Raw genomic sequence first — 20961 nt, 5'->3', positions numbered from 1 at the left:
TGCGTGGCTGCCCTCGCCAGGCTGAGAGCGCGGCGCCCGCCGCGGCTGATTGGCAGCACTAGGTGAATGAGCGCGCGGGGCCACCGGCACGAGGTAGCCGCGACTCGGCGCTGCTGTGCGCCCGCTCGGCGGCCGGTGTGGGGCGTACGGCGGGCGGCGGGCTGGGTGGGAGGGGGAGGAGAAGGAGGAGGAGGAGGAGGAGGAGGAGGGGGAGAGGAAGGGAGGGCGCGGGAGCGGCGGGGGAGGGCGGGCCGTCAGAGCCGCCGCCGCGGAGCCCCGGCGCGGGCAGCTTCGCGGGGGAGCGAGGCTCCGAGCCAGGAGGCGGCGCCGCGGGAGGGAGCGCGGAGTGCGGAGCGCGGAGCCGGGCGCCCGCCTGGTGAGAGCAATGCGGCCCGGGGGCCGGGCCGGGGGCAGAGGGTCGGCGAAGCTGCGGTCGCCAGATGAGCCGTGGGGGCGTCGGGGAGTGGGGGTCCGGATCTCCAGTCCGGGCGCTGGGCGCCGCGGAGAGACCGGGCGAGAAGCTGCGGAGCGTTGCCCTGCTGGGCACCCGGGCCGCCGCGACCGCCCCTTCTCGGGGGACTTGGCTAGGAGACCTGCCTGCGGGAGGGAGCGAGAGGAGCAGGTGGGCCGGTCCGGGGAGTGTGTGCGTGTGTGTGCGCGTGTGTGCCTGCGAGGGGTGGTGGGTGTGTAGGGGGTGGGGGGTGACGATGCGAGGTGTGTGTCTCTACAGTGTGTGAATGCGTGTGGAGGGGGTGTGTGCCTCTCTATACAGTATATGCTGTGGTGTGTGAGTGAGAGAGAGAGACAGGGAGGCTGCGAGCTCTCAGAGCTTGGGTCTGGACCCATGTAGGAGGGAGGGGGTCAGCAGGACCGAGTGCCTGTGTGTGCAGGGGCAGGAGTGTGCGAAGGGTGAGTGGGTGAGTGTGTCACGGGTGCTAGGTGTGGCTGTGTGTGTGATGTAAGGGTGCCGAGTGCACGTGTGTCCCTGGCTCACCCTCCCTTCCTCCACCAGATGTGTGCAGGTGGAGGGGAGAGTTCTGGGGAGGGGTGGGAGCGTACGGCAGCTGCCCCTGCCGGGGTTGGCTCGCTTGCCTGGCCTTCTCCCCCAGGAAGGCGAGATCGCCAAGCTGCCCCTCCCCCAAATACTTGCAGGGCCCTGGGGAAGAGAGCAGGCCAAGCCCCAGGAAAGAGGGGAGGGGCTGAGGAGAGGGTGCTTCTGCCAGACTGGGAACCCTGCTTCTCTGGTCGGAACCTGGGCGGCCTTCCCGGCTCTGCCAGATCACTCTACACTGGGCTCCACTCACCCTTCCCGGGCCCAGTATGCCAGTGGTCTGAGAGGGAGAGGGCCAGCACCTGAGATTGGGGACGGGAATGGGGGTGGGGAGGGCTTGCTTGTTGGCAGTTGTATGCCCAGAAGGGTATGTGGCACTCGGTAGGCCCAGTAAATATTTCAGGGAGGAGGGAAGGCTCAGGGAAACGTAGGGAGTGAAGGAGGGAGGGAATCCAAGTCCATCCCCTCTGCTGTCAGTTAAGAATGAAGGCTGCAGTCAGACCCCATTCCCCCCATGAGCAGGTTGGGGAGGAGAAACTGCAAGGCAGGGATTTGTGCTGGGGTCTGAAGGTACAGGAAGGACCCTGCAAAAAGAGCCATCACGTCTCTCTCCTTGGGTGGATCACTGCATCCTGCCCCCACCACCTGCTTCTCTGTGATCAGAGCCTCTCTCTGGGGCATCTGATCCTGGGAACGGGAAGAAGGTGGCAGTGGCCAGGGCTCATAGGGCCTCTCTTCTCTCCAGGACCTTCGTGCTCAAAAGGTGCTGAAGAACTGAGCCCACTGCCCACCAAGGGCACCCAAGGCCAGGTGGGGCCATGGCAGGGCATGGCTGTCTGGGGCTGGGGCTGTTCTGCTGGGTCCTGCTTGCTGTTCCTGTGGGCCCCCAGCCTGCCTCCTCCGTCCCAGGTGCCCCTCTCACCACTCTGACCCCACCACCTCAGAGTGAGGACTCTATGCTCTCTCTCAACTTGGGACTTAACTTCAAATTCCATCTTCGGCGACCTGCTGCTGTCTGGGGGAGCCCTGTCACAGAGACCCAGCCTCTCTCTCTTGCGCCAGGCCAGAAGCCAGGGGGAGAGGTGGTCAGTGGGCTGAGGGCTGACCCCTTTTGGGAACTGCTGGTGGGCTCCCCTGGGAACTCTCCCCCAGAGTGGGGCTCTGCTGAAGGCAGCTCTATGCCCTGGGCGTCCTCCCTGCCTCCAGAGTCCACATCCCCCCTCTCTGGGCCCACTGATGGGCCCACTGCTCCCTATCGGCCAAGGATGGGCGCTGTGACCTGGGACACTGCTCTGATGGCTACAGCACCTCCATCCAGTGCTCCCAGGCCCCACCAGAGCGAGCTGGAGCTGAAGTTTGACATGGCACTGAGAGCAGGAGCAGCCCCGACACTTGGGCATCGGACACTGCCCCTGCTGCCCAGCCTGCGGGCCAGCCTGGCAGAGATTGCTGGGCGCCTGGGACCCTTTGGTGAGTACCTATCCCACCCCAAGGGAAGCCCTACTGGGCATCTCTGGCAGGTAGGAGGCAGCTTCAGCCTGGGCTTCTTTTGCAGCATTCTTTGGCACTACTCTGTCCCCACTCCGGAACTTCTCAGGCCTGAGTCCCCCAGGTGAAACTCCATCCCCAAGCTCTGCCTCTGGAGTTTCAGGTTCTCCAGGTGAGTGTTTATGTCATTGCAATAAAGAATTGTGGAATACCTTTCCATACCAGGCTCTGTGCTAGGGGCCTAACCAGCACCTCCTGTTCTTTCTTTTTTTTTTAATTTCAAAATTTTACAGGGGTACAAACATTTAGGTTACATATATTGCCTTTGTACCACCCGAGTCAGAGCTACAAGTGTGCCCATCTGAGATAGTGTGCTCTGCACCCATTAGGTGTGCATTTACCCGTCGCCTCCTCCCCCACCACCTGCCCAAAACCCGATAAATGTTACTTCCATATGTGTATGTGTGTTGATCAATTAGTACTAATTTGATGGTGAGTACCTGTGTGGTGCTTGTTTCTGCATTCTTGTGATACTTCACTTAGAAGAACTGGCTCCAGTACCAGCCAGGATAATACAAGAGATGCTAGTTCACTATTATTCTTTGTGGCTGAGTAGAACTCCACGGTATACATATACCATATTTTATTAATCCACCCATGTATTCATGGGCACTTGGGTTGTTTCTACATCTTTGCAATTGTGAATTGTCCGATTGTTTTTGACTCATGGGAGATCTGCACTGCTTCTTCCAGGCCCTAGGACATGGGCTTCTGCTCCCATGGGGGAATCATTCTCTTTGCCATATACTGAGTCTAGTTTGGTCCTTTTAGCTTAGCTCATGGTGTACATAAGCTTAGCAGGTGGCTACAATTCCTGGGACAGTGGCTTCCTTAGGGCCAGCTCTGGGGAAGAAGAGGATTTTCTCTAAAACCCCAGAGGCTAAGGCCAGCTGGTAGGGTGGCGTTTGAGCCCCATGTGCTCCCTTTTCAGGGTTCTTTGGCACCACTCTGTCCCCACCCCCAAACCCCCTGGAGAGGAAGCTCTCCAGCCCAAGCCTGCTGGACCCAGCTGCTTCCCCAAGCTCTGCCTTGATTGTAACAACATCACTAGGTAAGTGTCCAGTTCATTTAAACTTGGCAATTATTTGCTGAGCACTTACTACATGTTAGTCACTCATCAGTGTTCTGAGACCCCTTTATTTCATTGTCATCATAATAATCACCGTTCTCTTTATCATCATGTGGAGATATATATTAATAACTGTCTGAGAACAAGTGTTGCTGGGGAGAGTTCCACACAGAGTTAAGTAATGGTCCTCTGAGAGTTTTGCAATGACAGGCAGAGCAGGATGTAGACAGAGGTATCAGGGCAGACAGACACAGGAATTCCTTTGTGATTCCCACAGCCTCAGCGCCAACCCCACCCTCTACTCCAGTTGGCCTGACCTGCCTCCCTGCCCCCTCTTCCACCTTGGGGATCTCTCTTTTGCTGTCTGATCTGACATGACATGCTGTCAGATGTGGGCAGAGCTGGGCACCTCACTGGGAAGACATTGAAGAGGAGAGCTTGAGCAGACAGATGCCACTTTCATTCAAGGGGGCCATTCAGAACAGGCATATAGACAAGCTAGTGGTGCAGAGAAAAGACCACAGGTTCTGGAATCTTGAGACTTGGCTTCGAATTCCAGTTCACTTACTTACTAACTGAGTGACCTTGGGCAGGTTATTTAACCTCTCTGAACCTAAATTTTCTCATATATCTAGAGTTTAATAACAGTATTTATTTTGCTGAGTAATTATAAATCTTCCAGGTAATGTAAGCTCTTGGCATGATGCTGAGCACAAAGTAGAAGCTCATCAAATGGTAGCTATTAACTTTGCTTCTTTCCCCCACTGTACCCCAAATACACTTCCAGACCCTACCTCTCAGACACACAACCCTGGCCCCACATAACCCCCAGGGCAGAGGACACAGGTGCTCCAGGAGAGGTTCTGGTAGCTGAGGCCAAGGGAGTCATGGAGAGGGACTTCCAGGCCCAGCTTTGCCCCGCAAAGGGTTTATGTGGCTGTGAAACCTCTCAGCCAGCCCGCACTAGGCTCAGCGTGGAAACCACTGGTCCCCCTGGCTTCCTCCAGCACCAGACTTAACCCAGCACCCGATTCTCTGGCTCACTCCAGCTGCAGTCACCGGCCCCTCTCAGAGAGTGGGTGAGGAGCTGCCATCCCTCCCCACCCTGTCCAGCCCAGTATGCAGCAGTGGCAGGATCCGCTGTGGGGTGGGGGGCAGGCTCTGTGCCTCAGGGGAAGGATGCTGGCTGGCAGTCTGTCAGCCCCAGTGACACTGCTGGCCAGGCAGGTTTAATAAGTCTGGACAGTATCAGAGGCAGTGTAGCTGGGCAGGCTGGTGGCCCCACCCTCACTCCTCCTCCTCACTGATGGCTGCAGGAACCCAGCCTCTCTCTGGCTGCTCCTCTGGGATAAACCTGGGAATGCTACAGGCCTCCTGGAAACAAGGCCTATGGCCTTGCTCATGCCAGCAGCATGTATGTAAGGAGTAAGCAGTTATGGGACAAATGAAGTCTCTCTGTGTCCTCTAGGATCTTTCTTTCTGCCCCCTTCTTTTCTTTTCTTTTCTTTCTTTCTTTCTTTTCTTTCTCTCTCTCTCTCTTTCTTTCCTTCCTTCCTTCCTTCTTTCTTTGTTTCTTTGTTTCTTTCTTTCTTTCTTTTCTTTCTCTTTCTTTCTTTTTCTTAGACAGGGTCTCACTCTATTGCCCAGACTGGTGTCAAACTCCTGGGCTCAAGCAATCCTCTTGTCTCTGCCACCCTAATAGGGATTACGGGTGTGAGCCACTGCACTCAGTACCTCTAACCTAGGTGCAAGTTAACCTTTGACTCCTGGGCCTTCCTTCTGGTAGGTGTCCTTCACTTTGGACACAGCTCGTATTTAGCCATACACACCAGAACAGTTGTACAGGTCATAGCATATTGAAGGACTTTTATGCCACTTGATCAGTACCCACTTCCCTTAGTCCCCTGAGTGTTCCCCTTCACTCCCTGACCACCCTGGCTGGTGTCTGTTCTGAATAGCTGGCACCTGTACCATCCAATTGTTAAATATTTTGAGTGTCACCCCTATAAAGAGTATCAATCCTCCATGATCCTGGCGGTGGGGGTGGGGAGAGGGATAGGGCCAGGCCGCTGAACAGGCTGCAGCATCCAGAGTGATGTGACTCCCTAGCCCTTTGATCTGGGCGGTTGGGGGATAATCAGGCCTGACTTTTCTCTGAATGAAGCTGCCCCTTCCCTGCCAGCTCCTGCCACACCAGTTACTCACAATGACATCCCATGTCCTCCCTCGCCCTGAGTCAGGAGGGGCCACAGGGTCAGAGAGGGACCTCCCTGTAGGGGAGGCCTGCCCAGGAGAGGGACCCCAGGAAGGGAAGACCAGGGATCACTATCTTCTTGGCTTTTCTGGTGGGAAACTGAAGGCTCTTTCTGGGGAAGCCTCCAATGGGGAGACAGGAGGTGAGGTCAAGTGAGCCCTTCAAAGGCAGAAGCTGGGTTTTCTGCCACTTGTCCCCACCCATTCTTGGACCAGTGCAGGGAACACTGGTCTGACCCCAGGAATCAGTGCCTCTAATTCAGAACTGCTTCCCTGACACTTGAGCTGCCCTGTACTTTGCCTATTTTCTGGGTTTTATTTCTTTTCTGGATTCTTATGAGTGTTGAAATTTGCTCCAGTTGTCATAGTGCTTGGTACAGAGATGAAAGATGGGGTTTCCTGTGGCCCACGGGTGAGATGTGGAGATGGAAGGCAGTGAAGTGGAGCTGGCCTCTGAGAGCTGCACTTGTCTGTACAGTGAGGGGTGACAGGCTGGGGCAGACTGTGGGCTCCCCAGCAGGAGCCTGCCTCTCTGCAGAGCCCACAGAGGCCAAAGAAAGACCAAACAAATTCCTTCCCTTTGCAGAAGTGGGTTGGGTAAGGAGCAGAGAATGAGGAGTGAGGGAGTGTGTGCATTTGATCCCGCCGGCGCCAGACTGATGCCATCCCTGGCCAGCAAGCTCTCTGTTCCCAGCTGAGTGGTTCCTCGTTTAGCTGAGACCCGGCATCTTAATTCATGTTCGGGGTGGTTAGGCCATCAGAATGGTGTTCTTTAAACAGAGTTCATAAAGTGAGACAATGTGTTGATGTTCATTTGTTTGACTAATTATTGTCTAAGCAGGTTTAGGATGTGCTAAGGGCTTTTAAAACAGATCACAGCCTTTAGTTAGTTAAATCAAGAATTTGTTTAAGGCCAGAAGTGGTCACACTAACATACACACGAGCTGATGATTGATCAGTGATGGACATTCGCTGGTAACAATGACACTGACAACAATCATATATTGAAGGATTATTATGCACCAGGCACTCCAAGAATGGGTGGGGACAAGTGGCAGAAAACCCAGCTTCTGCCTTTGAAGGGCCCACTTGACCTCACTTCCTGTCTCTCCGTTGGAGGCTTCCCAGAAAGAGCCTTCAGTTTCCCACCAGAAAAGCCCAGAAGATAGCACCCTGTGGCCCCTCTTGACTCAGGGTGAGGGAGGACATGGGATGTCATTGTGAGTAACTGGTGTGTCAGGAGCTGGCAGGGAAGGGACAGCTCCATTCAGAGAAAAGTCAGGACTGATTATCCCCCAGCTGCCCAGATCAAAGGGCTAGGGAGTCACATCACTCTGGATGCTGGATGCTGCAGCCCGTTCAGCGGCCTGGCCCTATGCCTCTCCCCATCCTCACGTCATCTCACTTATCCTCATACTGTCCTATGCAGTAGGTGTTCTCACCCACTTCGGATTGGAGGATTGTGATGGAAGGGAACTGTCACATGCTGTCACTTGCAGTTGGCAGTGACTGTGTGTATTTGATTTTTTGGCTGCTTCCTCTCTGCCCTCCCATGTTGTCCATTCCATACTCCCCTCCCTTCTCCCCAGAGCCACCTTCTGGCCCCCTCACTCCTTTTCCTTGTCCTCAGAACTGCTGTATTTGCATGTCCCCAGCATGAGCTGGCCCTGCCTGGGGGTGGGGGTGCTCCTGGGGTCTTCGTGTGTTGTCCAGCTGGAGCATGGCTGGGGTGTGGCTGGGGTGTGGCCAGGCAGGTGGGGCAGAAGTCTGATTGTCAGGACACCCTCCCCCCACATTCTACATCTGTCTTTTGTCCCCCTGCCCATCCTTGCCAGGCTGTCCCCATCCTTCACCTCCATGCTTTCTTCCCCCATCCTTTCTTGTAGTTGCAGTCCCGCTAAGCCTGCTAGGTGATGGTAGCGAGAGGTTTAGCTTCCAGCATCTTCCCTTGCTGCCTGGCCGTGGGGAGAATCCTTGGGTCTAAATCTTTCTAACTCCTCTCTTGCTCTAGGAGAGTAGAGTTAGGGATCTTACCCCTCCTCCTGTCTTAGCTGACTTCCCTTTCCCCAAGGGATATGGGAAGATGTTGGAGCACAGGATGGGGCTGGGGGCCTGAGTTAGCAAATTCCAGAGCACCTGAGAGGCCCACTTACTCAGATGGCATTTTATCCCACTATCATCTCCCCAATTGTTCCTCCCTGGGACAATTCAAGGGCAGCTTCTGAGACTCAGGTGAGTCCATCTCAGTGTCACCTTCTATAAAATGGGGGGAGAACCAAAGGGGCATATATATTAAGATACTTAGACTTGGCTTTGTGATTGAGTCAGGATGGGGACCACAGCCATGGGTAAGCCAAGGATTGGGGCATAGCAGGAGGAAGGCTGGTGGTGTTCTCCTCAGAGTGCTGGGACAAGAGTGGCTTACCCCTCCCCCAGCTGTGTGTGTGCACTCGTGTGTTTACATGTGTGTGTGCACACAAGTGCATAGGCTTTTCCTTGAGCCAGGGTCATGAGAGGAGCAGTTGAAAAAGGGCAGGGGAAGCTTCTCCTGGCACCAAGTTGGGGAGTGGGAGTCAGGGGCGAAGAACAAGAGATAAGCAAACTGGTATTATGAAGAGGCTTTGCAATCCTGGCAAGGGGCTCAGATTGGTGCTCAGATCTGGATTTTAGTTGCAGCTCTGCCAATTTGTGACCGTGGGCAAGTCATTTTGCCTCTCAGCAGAGCCTCAGTATCTTCATCTGCCAAATAAGAAGGTTCAGAATATCTGAATATGAATATGAATGTCTGTTCTGTACCAACTATGTGACAGACACCATTTTAGGCATGGAGATTCAGATGTGAGCAAAGCAAACAAAAATCCTTGTTTTCATAAAGCTTCCTTTCTGGTGGGAGGATTGAGCTGCAGGTGGCATCTAAAGTTCCTCCCAATTGTAAAGTTCTATGACTTCTTAAGAAAAACTCTTTTCAGTAGAATCACAAGTGAACAAAGCTGGGAGCTGGGGCGGGAGGACAGTGGGGTGGGAATCAGGAGGAGGAAGAGGGGGAAGGATGAGGGCTGAAACTTCAGGATGAGGAGTTTGAGTGGGGGCAGGGAAGGTGAGAGGCCAAGAGGTCTGATGAGTCTCTTGTAAGACAAGTGAGTCCTGGATACTTTAAGGGACTCTCTGACACTCAGGATACTGGCTGTGGGGTGGGGAGGGGAGGGCTGCATAACTGCCTCAGCCAAACGTTCTTTGTCCACAGACCCCACCATCCCCACCTCTGGCTCAGATGACCCCTCTCCTGCCAGCCTTGGGAACCCTTCGGTGCAGCCAGAGTGTGGGCCCGAGTCCTGCAGCGTGGGAGGATTGCCTGAACCTGAGGGACGGCCTCCTGCGGCCCCACTGCCCCTCTTCTTCCTGACCCTGGAGGCCGACTGGGAAGAGGCCAAGGCTCGCTGGGGGGTAGCCTGGGAGGCTCATGTGTATGGGGTAGGCGCGCTCTTCGGCCTGGTGGCCCTGTTGGCGCTGCTGGCCCTGGCCCTCTTGCCCTGGCGCTGCCCGCCCGGCGCCCCCTGTCTGGCGCTGCTGGACCTGCTGCTGCTCTCGGCTGGGACCACGCGGGCCTTCCCACTCTTCTACGACGCCTACGGGCACAGGGAGCGACTGCCCGCGCTCGCCTGGCTGCTGCTGCAGGACCTTCCGCTGCCCTGCCTGGCCGCCGGCCTGGGGCTGGCTTGCCTGCTGCTGGCCCGGCCGCGCCCGCCGCGGTGCCCCGCCGGCCTGGCCGCGCTGCTGCTCCTGGGGCTGGGGCTGGCGGCCGCCGCCGCCCTCGGCAGCGCCGCGCACCGCCCGCTGCGGCCTCTGCGGCTGGCCTCGCGCGGGCTGCACGCCTTCCTCGCCGCCCTTCTTTCGGGGCTCCTGCTGGCGCTCTCCTGCTGGGGGGGCCGGCGGCGGAGGGCCGGAGCGCCCCTGGGAGGGTCTGGCTTCAAGGGCGCCACCCCTCTGCCACAGGCGCGCAGCCCCTTCGCCCCGCGTGAGTCCTGGCGGCGCGCGGCGCGCACAGCCCCGGTGGCGGGCACTTTCGGGCTGCTGAGCGGAGCCCTGCAGGGCTACGAGGTGCTGCACGCCCTGGGCTATGGTGGCCAACCTGGCCTAGAAGGGCCCTGGCCCTGGTGGGCGTTCCAGCTAGGCCTGCGCCTGGGCGAGGTGGGCGTCGCGCTCCCGCTGGCGCTGCTGGGCCTCTACCCCGCGCTCTGCAGTCCCCGCGTACCGCCGCGCTGCTGGGCCAAGCTCTTCCGCTTGTCCCCGGGTCACGCGGCCCCGCTGCTGCCCGGAGGCTGGGTCGCCGGGGCCGCAAACAAGGAAACCCTGCCTAGTGCCATCGTGCGTGGCGACGCAGAGCTGTTGCAGCTGTGCGCCCTGGCAGGGCCAGGCCCGGACCTTCTACTCCAGGGCTGCAGGGGCTTCGAAAGCGCCTCGGCCAACCCGGCCCCTTCTCCGGCCTCCTCCCCCTGCAGCGATTACACCGTGGACTTCCGCCCGCCCTCTCCAATCAACCTGCGTCGCAGCATCGAGGAGGCCCTCTGCAGCGAGTCCCTGCTGGCGCCCGGCCTCTTCCAGGGCCCTGCCTTCGAGGACTCCCTGCCTGGGCTTGGCCTCTACCGCACTGCCTCGCTGGGGACGAAGACCGGGCCCGGGCCCAGTGAGAGGTTGGAGGAGGCCCCTGGCTCCCCTGCGCCCCTGGAGCTCCCCTCCCCAGGGGCTTGGCCCGCAGGCAGCAGTGCCTCCTCCGGATCACTGTGCGGACTCTCGAGGGACAGCTCGTCCATGCTGCTATGCTCCAGCCCCGATAGGCCCCCGCGCTGCCCTCTGGTCTGCGTCCTCAGTCCCCCTCGGCCCTCAGGAAGCAGCCCCAGCCTCCCGGCCTCAGGATCCTACCAGGCCCTGTCCCCACCCTCCCGCGACTCCCCAGAGCCTGCTCCTGAGCTGCAGGCCGAAGAGGCCTTGCTGCAGGAGCAATTTCTGGACGCCTGCCGACAGATCGACGAGCTGAGTGTGGGCAGCGACACCATAGACCTGTGAAGAGGCAGCCAACTTGCTGCCACGGGCCATGTGCCCCTTTCTGGCGCCTGTTCTGCCCCAGACCTGCACACTGTAACTGTTCCCCAATCCTGCCTGGCTCAGATACCTCTCCCCATTCCTTCCCCATCCAGCGCCCCTGGGTGGGTGGGTCAGCAGCCAGGCTCTATTGATTGGGAGTCAGTACCACCTTCTCTGGAGCCCTGGGCATTGATGCCCTCAGCTGCCATTTTAGGCTGGCAGGGGTCCCACTCTCCTTGGCATTCACCAGCAATAAAGCTCCAAGGTGCTCCACTCCTGACCACCACTTTCCATTCTGGTGCTGAGTGAGGGGGGCTGTCCTCAGGTCCCATACCCACTCCTGCCATGCCCAGGAATCCCACCCCTGTGAGAGTGAGACTCCCTGCTCTCCACGTGACCCTCGCCCACAGGGGTCCATAGCCCATCTAGGAGACTTTATAGCAGTTGGGTGGGAGGTGAACGCTTTCAGAGTTAATTTATCAATAAAATATTTTCAGAGGAGAACAATCTGACCTTCTTGGGAAAGGTTAAATGGGGCAACGGTAGCAGCGATTCCACTGGAAGTGGAAGAGAAGCAGCTTGTGGGTGGCTTGGGTATGCCTCAGACCCCGGGGACCTTCACACAAGACCAGGGAGTCTTGCCTTGTGTCTGGGATGAGTGAGGGTCCTGGGAGCAGCCCCTTGAAGACCCTTGTGTCTCTCTGGGAAGTGGCTTTTCACAGAGATAGAACATGGCCCTGAGAAATGAAGCGGAAACTTTACAGTCATCGGTGGGAATGCCCGCATTGCTAGGAGCCTGGATTCAGGTCCTGGTGTACAGCTGGCTAGGGGCTAGTTCGTGGTAAAGTCCTTCATGAAAATGTTTTTTTTTTTTCTCGGCTAGAGTGCCATGGCATCAGCCTAGCTCACAGCAACCTCAAACTCCTGGGCTCAAGCGATCCTCCTGTCTCAGCCTCCCGGGTAGCTGGGACTACAGGCATGCGCCACTGTGCCTGGCTGATTTTTTCTATTTTTAGTTGTTTGGCTAATTTCTTTCTATTTATAGTGGAGATGGGGTCTCGCTCTTGCTCAGGCTGGTCTGGAAATCCTGAGCTCAGGGGATCCTCCTGCCTCGGCCTCTCAGAGTGCTAGGATTACAGGCATGAGCCACCGCGCCCGGCCCATGAAAATGGTGGTACACATGCACAAGAGCCTGATCAGCTTGAGCTGGGACCTCTAGCACCACCCACCCCCACCCCCACCACCACGTTCCCACAGTATGGGATTCCCAAAGAGGAAATTACCTTTTTTACCCACCAACAGGGTCTCTTCAAGGTTGGAAGATTGGGCTCGCAACACCCTCCCCAACCCCTGCAAAGAACTCTCAACTACCATGGGTGCAGATCCTCCCTGGAGAAAGTCTGTCCAGCCCCAGCCAGCTCCCAAAGCAGAACTCGCAGTGCAGAGACCCACAAACACATCCAGCCACCAGGTGCTCCCTAATCCCTCCCTTGCCTAGAGCATTTGGCTCTGAGCTCTGTAGTATGCATTTGTCATTTGGCTAAAATGCAGTGGTTGAGAGTGGCACAAAAACAGGGTTGTGTATTAGGTTTGAAAATGAAAATTTGACAATGTTTTGGCAGATGCCCTGCACCTCACAGGGAGACCTGCAGGAGCACACACACTAGGCTCAAAGTGGAGAACAGGAATCTAGCAGTTTTTCTTCCAACTCTGCCCATCAGCTCATGGGGATTGGAGAAGGGGAGAGCCAAGAGGGAAGCAGGCAGGGAGGCTGAGAGGGGGTGGGGCCCTCAGCCAGACCAGGTCCAATGCACTAGGGAAGATTCAAGCACTGCTCTCCCTGCAGATGAACATCTGTCTTGGCTAGAGGAATGTTGAGAGCCTAGGACCTCAGATGGAGGAGGGGAGTCAGTGATGTTTGGGAAGAGTGTGTGAATCACTCTTCCCTTCCCAAGGAAGGGAAATGAGAGGAAGGCGGGTACAGGCACTGCTGAGGGATGGGCCTGGAATGGTTTTGATTCTGTCTCCTCCATCACCTGGCTCAGCTTGGCTCAGAAATTCTTACTGCATCGTCACTCTGGGCTGAGGCCCAGAAAACTGCCAACCTCCTAATTACAGGCATTTCTCACTGGTGTCATAGTGACTGTAGTGGGCCCAGCATCAGAGTTGCTTTGTGTTGTACAAGGAGTGCTTGCTGCTCTGAGAAATTGCTCCTTTTCTTCCCCACTTACCCTTCCAGCTGCCTCTCATCTGCCTGTGCTCACTCTCAGCTCTTCTCTGCCATCTATCTCTTCCTCACTCTCATCCTTGCCAGCTGCTCCCTCTCGCTCACTCTCCTCCTCAAGGGTCCTTAGGTTCATGCACATACCTCCCAACAGAGCAGTCCAAGCCCAAATACTCCCAGCCAGTCTCTCTCTCTCTCTCTCTCTCTCTCACACACACACACACACACACACACACACACACACACACACACATGCACACACACACTCCTTTTCTGTCTGCAAGCTCTGGATGGGGCTGGTGGGGGGAGGGGGATGAGGGAATTCAGCTCAGTGTTCACCAGTTCTAACATTTCTCTGATTTTCCCCAGCAAGAGTTAGCTCAGCCCTTTGACTTCATAAAGAGGCCAAGACTTTACTGAGATGACTCTTCTCTTCTATCTCAAGCCTCATCCCTTACCCAAAGCAGGTTTCCCAGAAGGAGTCCAGGTAGATCCTAACGCATATACCCTTCAGTTCTAAATCTTGGTACTGTGGAGGACTGAAAGATATAAACTTGACTTCATTCATTCATTCAATCTCTTAAAAAAATTTTTTTTTGAGACAGGGTCTTGCTCTGTCACCCAGGCTGGAGTGCAGTGGTGCAATCACAGCTCACTGTAACCTGGAACTCCTGGGTTCAAGTGATCCTCCCACCTCAGCCTCCCAAGTAGCTGGGACCACAGGTGCGTGCCACCACAACCAGCTAATTTTTTTTTTTTTAATTCTATGTAGAGATGGGGTCCCGCTATGTTGCCTAGGCTGGTCTTGAACTCCTAGTCTCAAGTGATCCTCCCATCTCTGCCTCCCAAAGTGCTGGGATTACAGGCATGAGCCACTGTGCACAGCCTAAAAAATATTTATTTAATGCTTACAATGTGCTAGGTGCTGGGAATAGAGAGGCGAACAGGGTGGACACCAGCCCTGAATTTATGAAATTGAAGGTCTTTTGGGAGAAGGCAGACATTAAATAACTAATCACAATAGCACGAGTAATTAATTACAGTTGTGAGAAGTGCTAAGTACCAGAGCTATACTGTATTATAAAAAAGGTTTGGCTTGTAAGGGGGAGTGGAGCCAGAGGGCTGGGATCTGGGATAGGCTGGCTGAGAACAGCCCGGGACCTCTTACTTCCTTTCTGGGCTCCTGTACGGTGATGGGTGAGGGGGAGGCCAGCAGTTTATTTTCCCTGGAAGCCACGTTGCTGGTGTGATGCAAGGTACCATGACTCCTGCTACTTAATAAAGAATGCTGCATGTATCCTGGGGAGATGGATGAGCAAATATTCTTGATTGAAGAACCATGTGCCCTCCCTGATATAAACGGATAGGAGGGGGTGGGGCTGGAAGACAGATGGGGAACCGGGTCTGAACCATGGGGCGAGTAGAAAAGATTAGCTGGACTGTTGTCCTCCCGGAGAAGCACAGAATCCTACACTGCGGGTGGCTGCTGCCCCCTGATGGACATAGGGACACAGTTTGGTTTTGTCCTTTAAGGAAGATTTGGTCCAAGGTATTTAAGGGACGTCGGAACAACCTTATCAGGGTACTTTGTACATACTGCAGCCATAACTGAGAAGACTTTCTCATAGCTGGGGCCCTGAAGCTTGCAATTTAGTGTTCGGGGATGGAATTTTAATTCCTAAGGTGGTGGTAGGAGGGAGGCTCAGGAGGGAAGAAAAAAGAAGAGGGAGGAATGTGGAATCCTAAACCAATTTTGTTCAAGTGACCCATCCCAATTCCTTTGTCTATTTGTTTCTCTTTGTCCTGGATAGGATTAACCCAGTAGCCTTAAAAATCTGTTCTGTATTTCAATACTTCCTCTGCTGAGTTATGTTTTTAAAAATAATTGATGCTGTCTTTTAAGCATATGTTACTTACTTGGAGCTAGAGCTTCATAAATCTGATGTTTAGTGTCCCCCTAACCCCATCACTACCAACCAGTCATCCATCCATCCACTTTTCAATGTAGTACCTTTTACACTTTTTGAGTGTTCTGCCTACCATGTCACTACCATTTAAAAGTAATGATTAAAAAAAATGTCTTGAGCACTTTTTTAAGCTAGGCATTCTGCAGCTGTCTGGCACACAGGTCCATTCTTGAGCCCGGTGGGATGGCAAATACTCTCTGTGTTCCAGGATCCAGGAGCACTCAGATCTCCTCTTGGCCAAGTGAGACCTCTCAGCCTTGGGTCTGTCTGCTGAATTGATCTAAGGGAAGATCTTCTGTCTCTATGTCTAAGCTGGATATTATGTTTGCTTTGTGTGTTCTGATGTGGTCTCACAGTTTGCATGGTATGATTTACTTTAGACAGAGTCTCACTCTGTTCCCCAGACTGGAGTGCAGTGGCACGATCATAGCTCACTACAGCCTCAAACTCCTGGGCTCCAGTGATCCTCCTGCCTCTGCCTCCCAAATTGCTGGGATTGCAGTCATGAGCCACCGCACCTGGCCCTATTTGTAAGATTTTTTTAATTGTCTGTCTTCCCCCCTAGACTGTATTCTCTATGAGAGCAGGGACCCTGTCTTTTTTTAGCTCACCAATTGTTTTCAGGGTTTTTTTTGGTGTGTGTGTTTATTTATTTATTTTTTTAGAGATAGGGTCTTACTCTGTCACCCAGGCTGGAGTGCAGTGGCATGATCATAGCTCACTGCAGTCTGGAATGCCTGGGCTCAAGCCATCCTCCTACTTTAGCTGTCAGAGTAGTTAGGACTACGCAGGTGTGCACCACCACACCCAGCTAATTTTTAGCTCAGCAATTTTATCCCTAATGCCTGACACATAGTAGGAGCTCAGTAAATATTTATTGAGAGAATAATTGTGTGCAGTCTGTGTCTATGTGTACTTTAGTAACTACAGTTTGTTTCTGAAGCCGAGGTGACAGATGTCTCATACTCTTGGAGAACACGAGAATTGCCCGAATGATGTATGTGACATACTTGTACCTGTCTGTGCTTTCTGGCTGTGTTTTATGCACATAATCTGTGAATTTGTGGAGACATTTCAGAAAGTATTAAATACCCTGGGTTAGGACCAGGGCAAAAACAACTTCTCCTGCCTGTCCTGGTGAATTTGGGGTCGATCTCCTGGAGATGAGACTTTTAGAAAGGTAGAAATTGTTGATGCCACGTTTCACTACAGAGGCGAGGCGGTGCTGGGATAGCTCAAAAAGCTCCGCCCCTGGGGCGTCATTATTTTTTTCTTCCCGGAACGTTTTTTCCTTCTTCCCACCATGTTTTCCTCCGGACTCTTTTGAGCAACGAGCACTTCCGGAATCTCCCAGCCACTCGGTGGCAACGGCGTGGTCCGCCTGCCAAAGTCACTCTCTCGACTCCTTTCCGCAGACCCGCTTTGCTCGCGTCCTCGCTTACCTTGTGTTTCCCGGTCTCATGGCCGGCCTGACCCTGTTTGTGGGCCGTCTCCCGCCCTCGGCCCGCAGTGAGCAGCTGGAGGAGCTGTTCAGTCAGGTGGGGCCGGTGAAGCAGTGCTTCGTGGTGACTGAGAAAGGTAGGGGGGACGGGGCGGTCAAGGATAGGGCTGGGGTTTCTGGGGAGCGGGGTCGGGACGAGGACACCTTCCCAAGCTTCAGGGAGCCATAAAATTCTTTACCCTCCTCTAAGAGAAGGGATAGGGAATAGAGTTTCTTTTCTGTGGGTCTATAGAGGTCGGTTTATGGAAAGCAAAGCATTTCCTGACGTTTCTATAGCGCTTTCTGTTATTATGCATGCTCACATATACGATCTTATTTGGCAATAATGAAAATAGCTAACTTTTAGTAAAGCATCAGTAAGGCTTATTAGGAATCAGCTGATTGCTAGGCACGGTATTGAGTTTGACACAGGTTATGTCATTTAATTTTCTCAAACTTATTGGATGGAGAGTCTTAATCTCATTTTACAGCCAGGAATCTGGGACTTAGGGAAATTTAGTAACTTTAGTTTAAGTTCGTACAGGTATTAAGTAATACAGATTTTGATCCTCAGATTTGGAGCTCTTAGCCAGTATACTCTTCATTCGTCCATTTATTTATTCAGCAAATACTGATTGAATGCCTACTATGTGCCAGGCACTATTGAAGGTCCTGGAGAGACAGCAGTGCACAACACCAAAGCAATCATTGCTCTTATGTCTTCAAGGTGGGGAAGACAGCTAATAAACAAATAAGCCACATATATAGTGATAATGATGATAAATGCTAAGGAGAAAAATAAATCAGAGAAGGGAGTTAGGAAGTCTATGTGTATGTGAAGAGGAGGTGAGGAGTGGCAATAAAAACAGAGTGGTCAGGGAAGACCTGACTGAGGTCAGAGTGTGAACATCTGCCTCCCAGGGGGAAGAGCAACTGGGCAGAGGAAACCACAAGCTCAAAGATACTGAAGCAGGAGTGTGCCTGGTATACTGGAGGAGGAGCAAGGAGGCCAGGGTGACTGGAGTGAAGTGAGTGAAGGGAAGAGAATTAGGAGATGAGATCTAGAGTACCAAATCATGTAGGTCCTTATAGGCTGTTGCAAGGACTTTGGCTTTTACTCTGAGATAGGAGGCCACTGGTTTTAAGCAGAGAGCAGAAACATGATCTAGCTTACATTTTGAAAGAGTCTCTCTCTGGCTAAGGTGTTCCAAATAGACGGCTGGAGAATAGGATGGAAGCAGAGAGACCAGTTAGTAGTCGCTTACAGTAATCCAGGTGAGAGATAATGATATTGGACCAGGATGGTAGCAGAGGAGGTAGGAAAAGGTAGTTAGGATGTGGACATTTTTGAAGGTAGAGCTGAGAGGGTTTGCTGATGGGTCAGCGGTGGAGTATGAGAAAAAGAGGAGTCAAGAAATCAAGTCTGACTCCAAGGTTTTTGTCTAGAGTCACTGGGGAAATTTACTGACTTGTGGAATAATGCTATATACTTCACATTCTGTTTAATGCTCATGATGTCACTATGAAGTAGGATTGGCATGTATTAGAGTGAGGAAGAATAATAAGGATTTTAATGGTAGAAGCATTTTTTCCTCTTACCTGGACCATCGAGGGGCACCTGAGATAGGTACTTGATGTTACCCCAAACAAACATTTAGCTCTCTTCCAAGTCACCAGGCTGTTTCTCTAGGTGGCTGCCTCTACCTCTGGTGGGATTGGCATCTCATGGACTCCCACTTTCCCCCCATGGTATCTGAATATGTGAGTAGGCAGACTAGCATGTGTTAATAATCACCCCATCCTTAGCTTCTATTTTCTTGGTAACAAAAGTTATACTTAGGATTGTCAACATAGCTTTGATTGCTTTACAAGCCATGGTACCTGCCTGTTCTTTGTCATTTTATGTATAGAAGTAGCTGAATGAGAGAATGAGGATGTCATACAATAATGTTTCTTTTTTCTTTTTTTTTTTTTGAGACAAGAGTCTTACTGTGTTGCCTGGGCTAGAGTGCCACGGTGTCATCTTAGCTCACAGCAACCTCAAACTCCTGGGCTCAAGCGATCCTCCTGCCTCAGCCTCCCGAGTAGCTGGGACTACAGGCATGCGCCACTATGCCCGGCTAGTTTTTTCTATATATTTTTAGTTGTCCAATTAATTTCTTTCTATTTTTAGTAGAGACGGGGTCTCGCTCTTGCTCAGGCTGGTTTTGAACTCCTGAGCTCAAACAATCCGCCTGCCTTGGCCTCCCAGAGAGCTAGGATTACAGGTGTGAGCCACCGCACCCGGCCCAATAATGTTTTTCTTAAACTGCGGGTCATTACCCATTGGTGGGTCTTGTGTGGGTCATGACTAGAGTTTTTAAAAAATGAAATAGTATAGAAGAAATACATCCATATATGGTAAAGAATCAGTATTTGTAAAACTTTTATTTCAGTTTCAAATAAAGAATATATGTGTGTACCTGGTTCCACATTCTTTACTGTGAGTTGTCTAAACAATTTGAGAAACACTGCTATACAGTGCTAGGTGGTTGTGTTTCAGGGAAAAACAGGCCATTGAATGGGAATTCTTTGAGTCCTCACAATATTGGCTACATGTAACCTTACCTTAAGCTTTACATACTTGGTATAATTCTTAACAAAATCTCTTATTCCCTTTTTTAAAAACTATGCACTTTCCTATCCAGACAGCAGAGATGTTTTGGAAAGAGTGCTGCACTAAATGGAATTGGAGGGAGGATATGTGGAGTGAGGTCTTTGTTAATAGCAGTGGCATGTCACTTAACCTCTTTAAGATGGGAATAATTTCACAGGGTTGTGAAGAATTCTAAATGTATATGAGAGTGCTTCGCAGACATAAAATGAATTGGTATTTATTGTATGTCCTTCTATTTTGGCACTGAACTCCTTTACATTTCAGCTGCTTTATTTTTGGTTGTCCTGATCAGGAAGGGCCCTGAGTTTTCTTGCCCTTATTTTCTGAAGGTGAGTGGGCAGGCTTTTGTGAGAAGGATTCCAAGAGAAAAGAAATCAGTCTCCACATCACAGTATGCTTTCCTGGTGCCAAGTGTCACCTCTACCCAGATTGTGTGGATCAGCATCCTGTCAGGCTCGTACCCTGACGCAGATGCAAGTGTAGCTCAAAGAGAAGCAGAGCAAGTGAGCTTTGTTTCTTCTTCAGGTAGTAGACAGACTTCTTGGTCTGTTCTTTTCCTTTTTGATGCAATAAATTGCTTAAAATTTCACTATACAAAAATGTTAAATCAAAAAAGGGCAAAGGTGGGTTATAGTTAATACTTGTAATTTTTCATCTGCTTGGCCCTTATATTCTTCTCTGTGGAGTCCTGTGGAAGAACATGGGGCTGGAATGGAGGAATTAATTCAGCTACTAACACCCTGTGTGACATTCACTTGCTTTCCTCTATCTCAAACTATTCATTTGGAAAGAAGGGATGATAATATTTGCTTTTCCTATCTTGGGATGTTGTGAAGATAAAATGAGATAAGAGATTCACAGCTGCTTTGGAAAGGTTTAATTTGATATTGATGGCTAAGGCATTGGTAATAATATCTACAGGCTCCTGAAACTGTTTATTGTTTCAGGTTCTTTTGTCAGGGCCTTAGGCATTTATTGCTAATCTATTCTGAGGAGGGAATAGATTAGCAATAATCTATTATTGCTAATAGATTGAAATGATCGTTCTCATTTTGGAAGCTCTCATACCGTCTTAGTTGCTTATAACAGAATACCTGAAACTGAGTAATTTAGAAAGAAAAGAAATTTATTTCTGACAGTTTTAGAGGCTGAGAAGTCCAAGGTAGAGGGGCCATATTTGGTGAGAGCCTTCTTGCTGGTGGGAACTCTGTCAGAGTCTCAAGGCGGCGCAGAGTATTAGTTGGCGAGGGGGCTAAGTGTGCTAACATGCTAGCTCAGGACTCTCCACTAGTTCCTCTCTCATAATAACCCGTTAATCCATTAACCCATTAATCCATGTATTAATCATGATCCAGTTATTTCTTAGAGGTCCTACCTTTCAATACTGCCACATTGGGGATTAAATTTCCATCACTTGAAATTTAGAGGACATGTTCAAACCATAGCTCATACCTTTCCTATCTCTGGTGGGGTTTTTTGTTTTTTTTTTTTTTTTTACAATCTGGATCAGCAGAAGTAGTTGTTCTTTTTGATGTTCTACCTTTCAATACTGCCACATTGGGGATTAAATTTCCATCACTTGAAATTTAGAGGACATGTTCAAACCATAGCTCATACCTTTCCTATCTCTG

At 52.1% G+C, this 20961-nt stretch overlaps 2 protein-coding genes across 3 annotated transcripts in view; both read left to right on the top strand.

The window, feature by feature from the left end:
* The first annotated feature begins 262 nt into the window (after positions 1 to 262).
* Positions 263 to 11504, top strand: PRRT4 (proline-rich transmembrane protein 4). Of its 2 annotated transcripts, XM_012664760.1 has the most exons (6): positions 263 to 376; positions 1797 to 2521; positions 2607 to 2711; positions 3531 to 3650; positions 9166 to 9392; positions 10421 to 11504. In XM_012664760.1, the coding sequence occupies exons 2-6, from the start codon at positions 1870 to 1872 to the stop codon at positions 10607 to 10609; spliced, it is 1293 nt and encodes a 430-aa protein (XP_012520214.1). In that variant the 5' UTR covers positions 263 to 376; positions 1797 to 1869; the 3' UTR covers positions 10610 to 11504. The 2 variants fall into 2 exon arrangements, with proteins under 2 accessions (XP_012520214.1, XP_012520213.1); XM_012664759.1 differs by lacking the exon at positions 263 to 376 and having other exon boundaries at positions 1870 to 2521; positions 9166 to 11111.
* A 5030-nt stretch (positions 11505 to 16534) lies between these two features.
* Positions 16535 to 20961, top strand: part of RBM28 (RNA binding motif protein 28) — a 28859-nt gene continuing 24432 nt past the window's right edge. The window contains exon 1 of the mRNA XM_012664802.1: positions 16535 to 16772. Coding sequence (XP_012520256.1) covers positions 16655 to 16772 — 118 coding nt within the window. The 5' untranslated portion in view covers positions 16535 to 16654. The remainder of the gene's footprint in view (positions 16773 to 20961) is intronic.

Source organism: Propithecus coquereli, unplaced genomic scaffold, assembly GCF_000956105.1.
Source record: "Propithecus coquereli isolate 6110/MARCELLA unplaced genomic scaffold, Pcoq_1.0 Scaffold91, whole genome shotgun sequence".
Taxonomy (NCBI): Eukaryota; Metazoa; Chordata; class Mammalia; order Primates; family Indriidae; genus Propithecus; species Propithecus coquereli.
The sequence above is the reverse complement of the archived record's forward strand: the minus strand, read 5'-3'. Positions and strand labels throughout refer to the sequence as shown.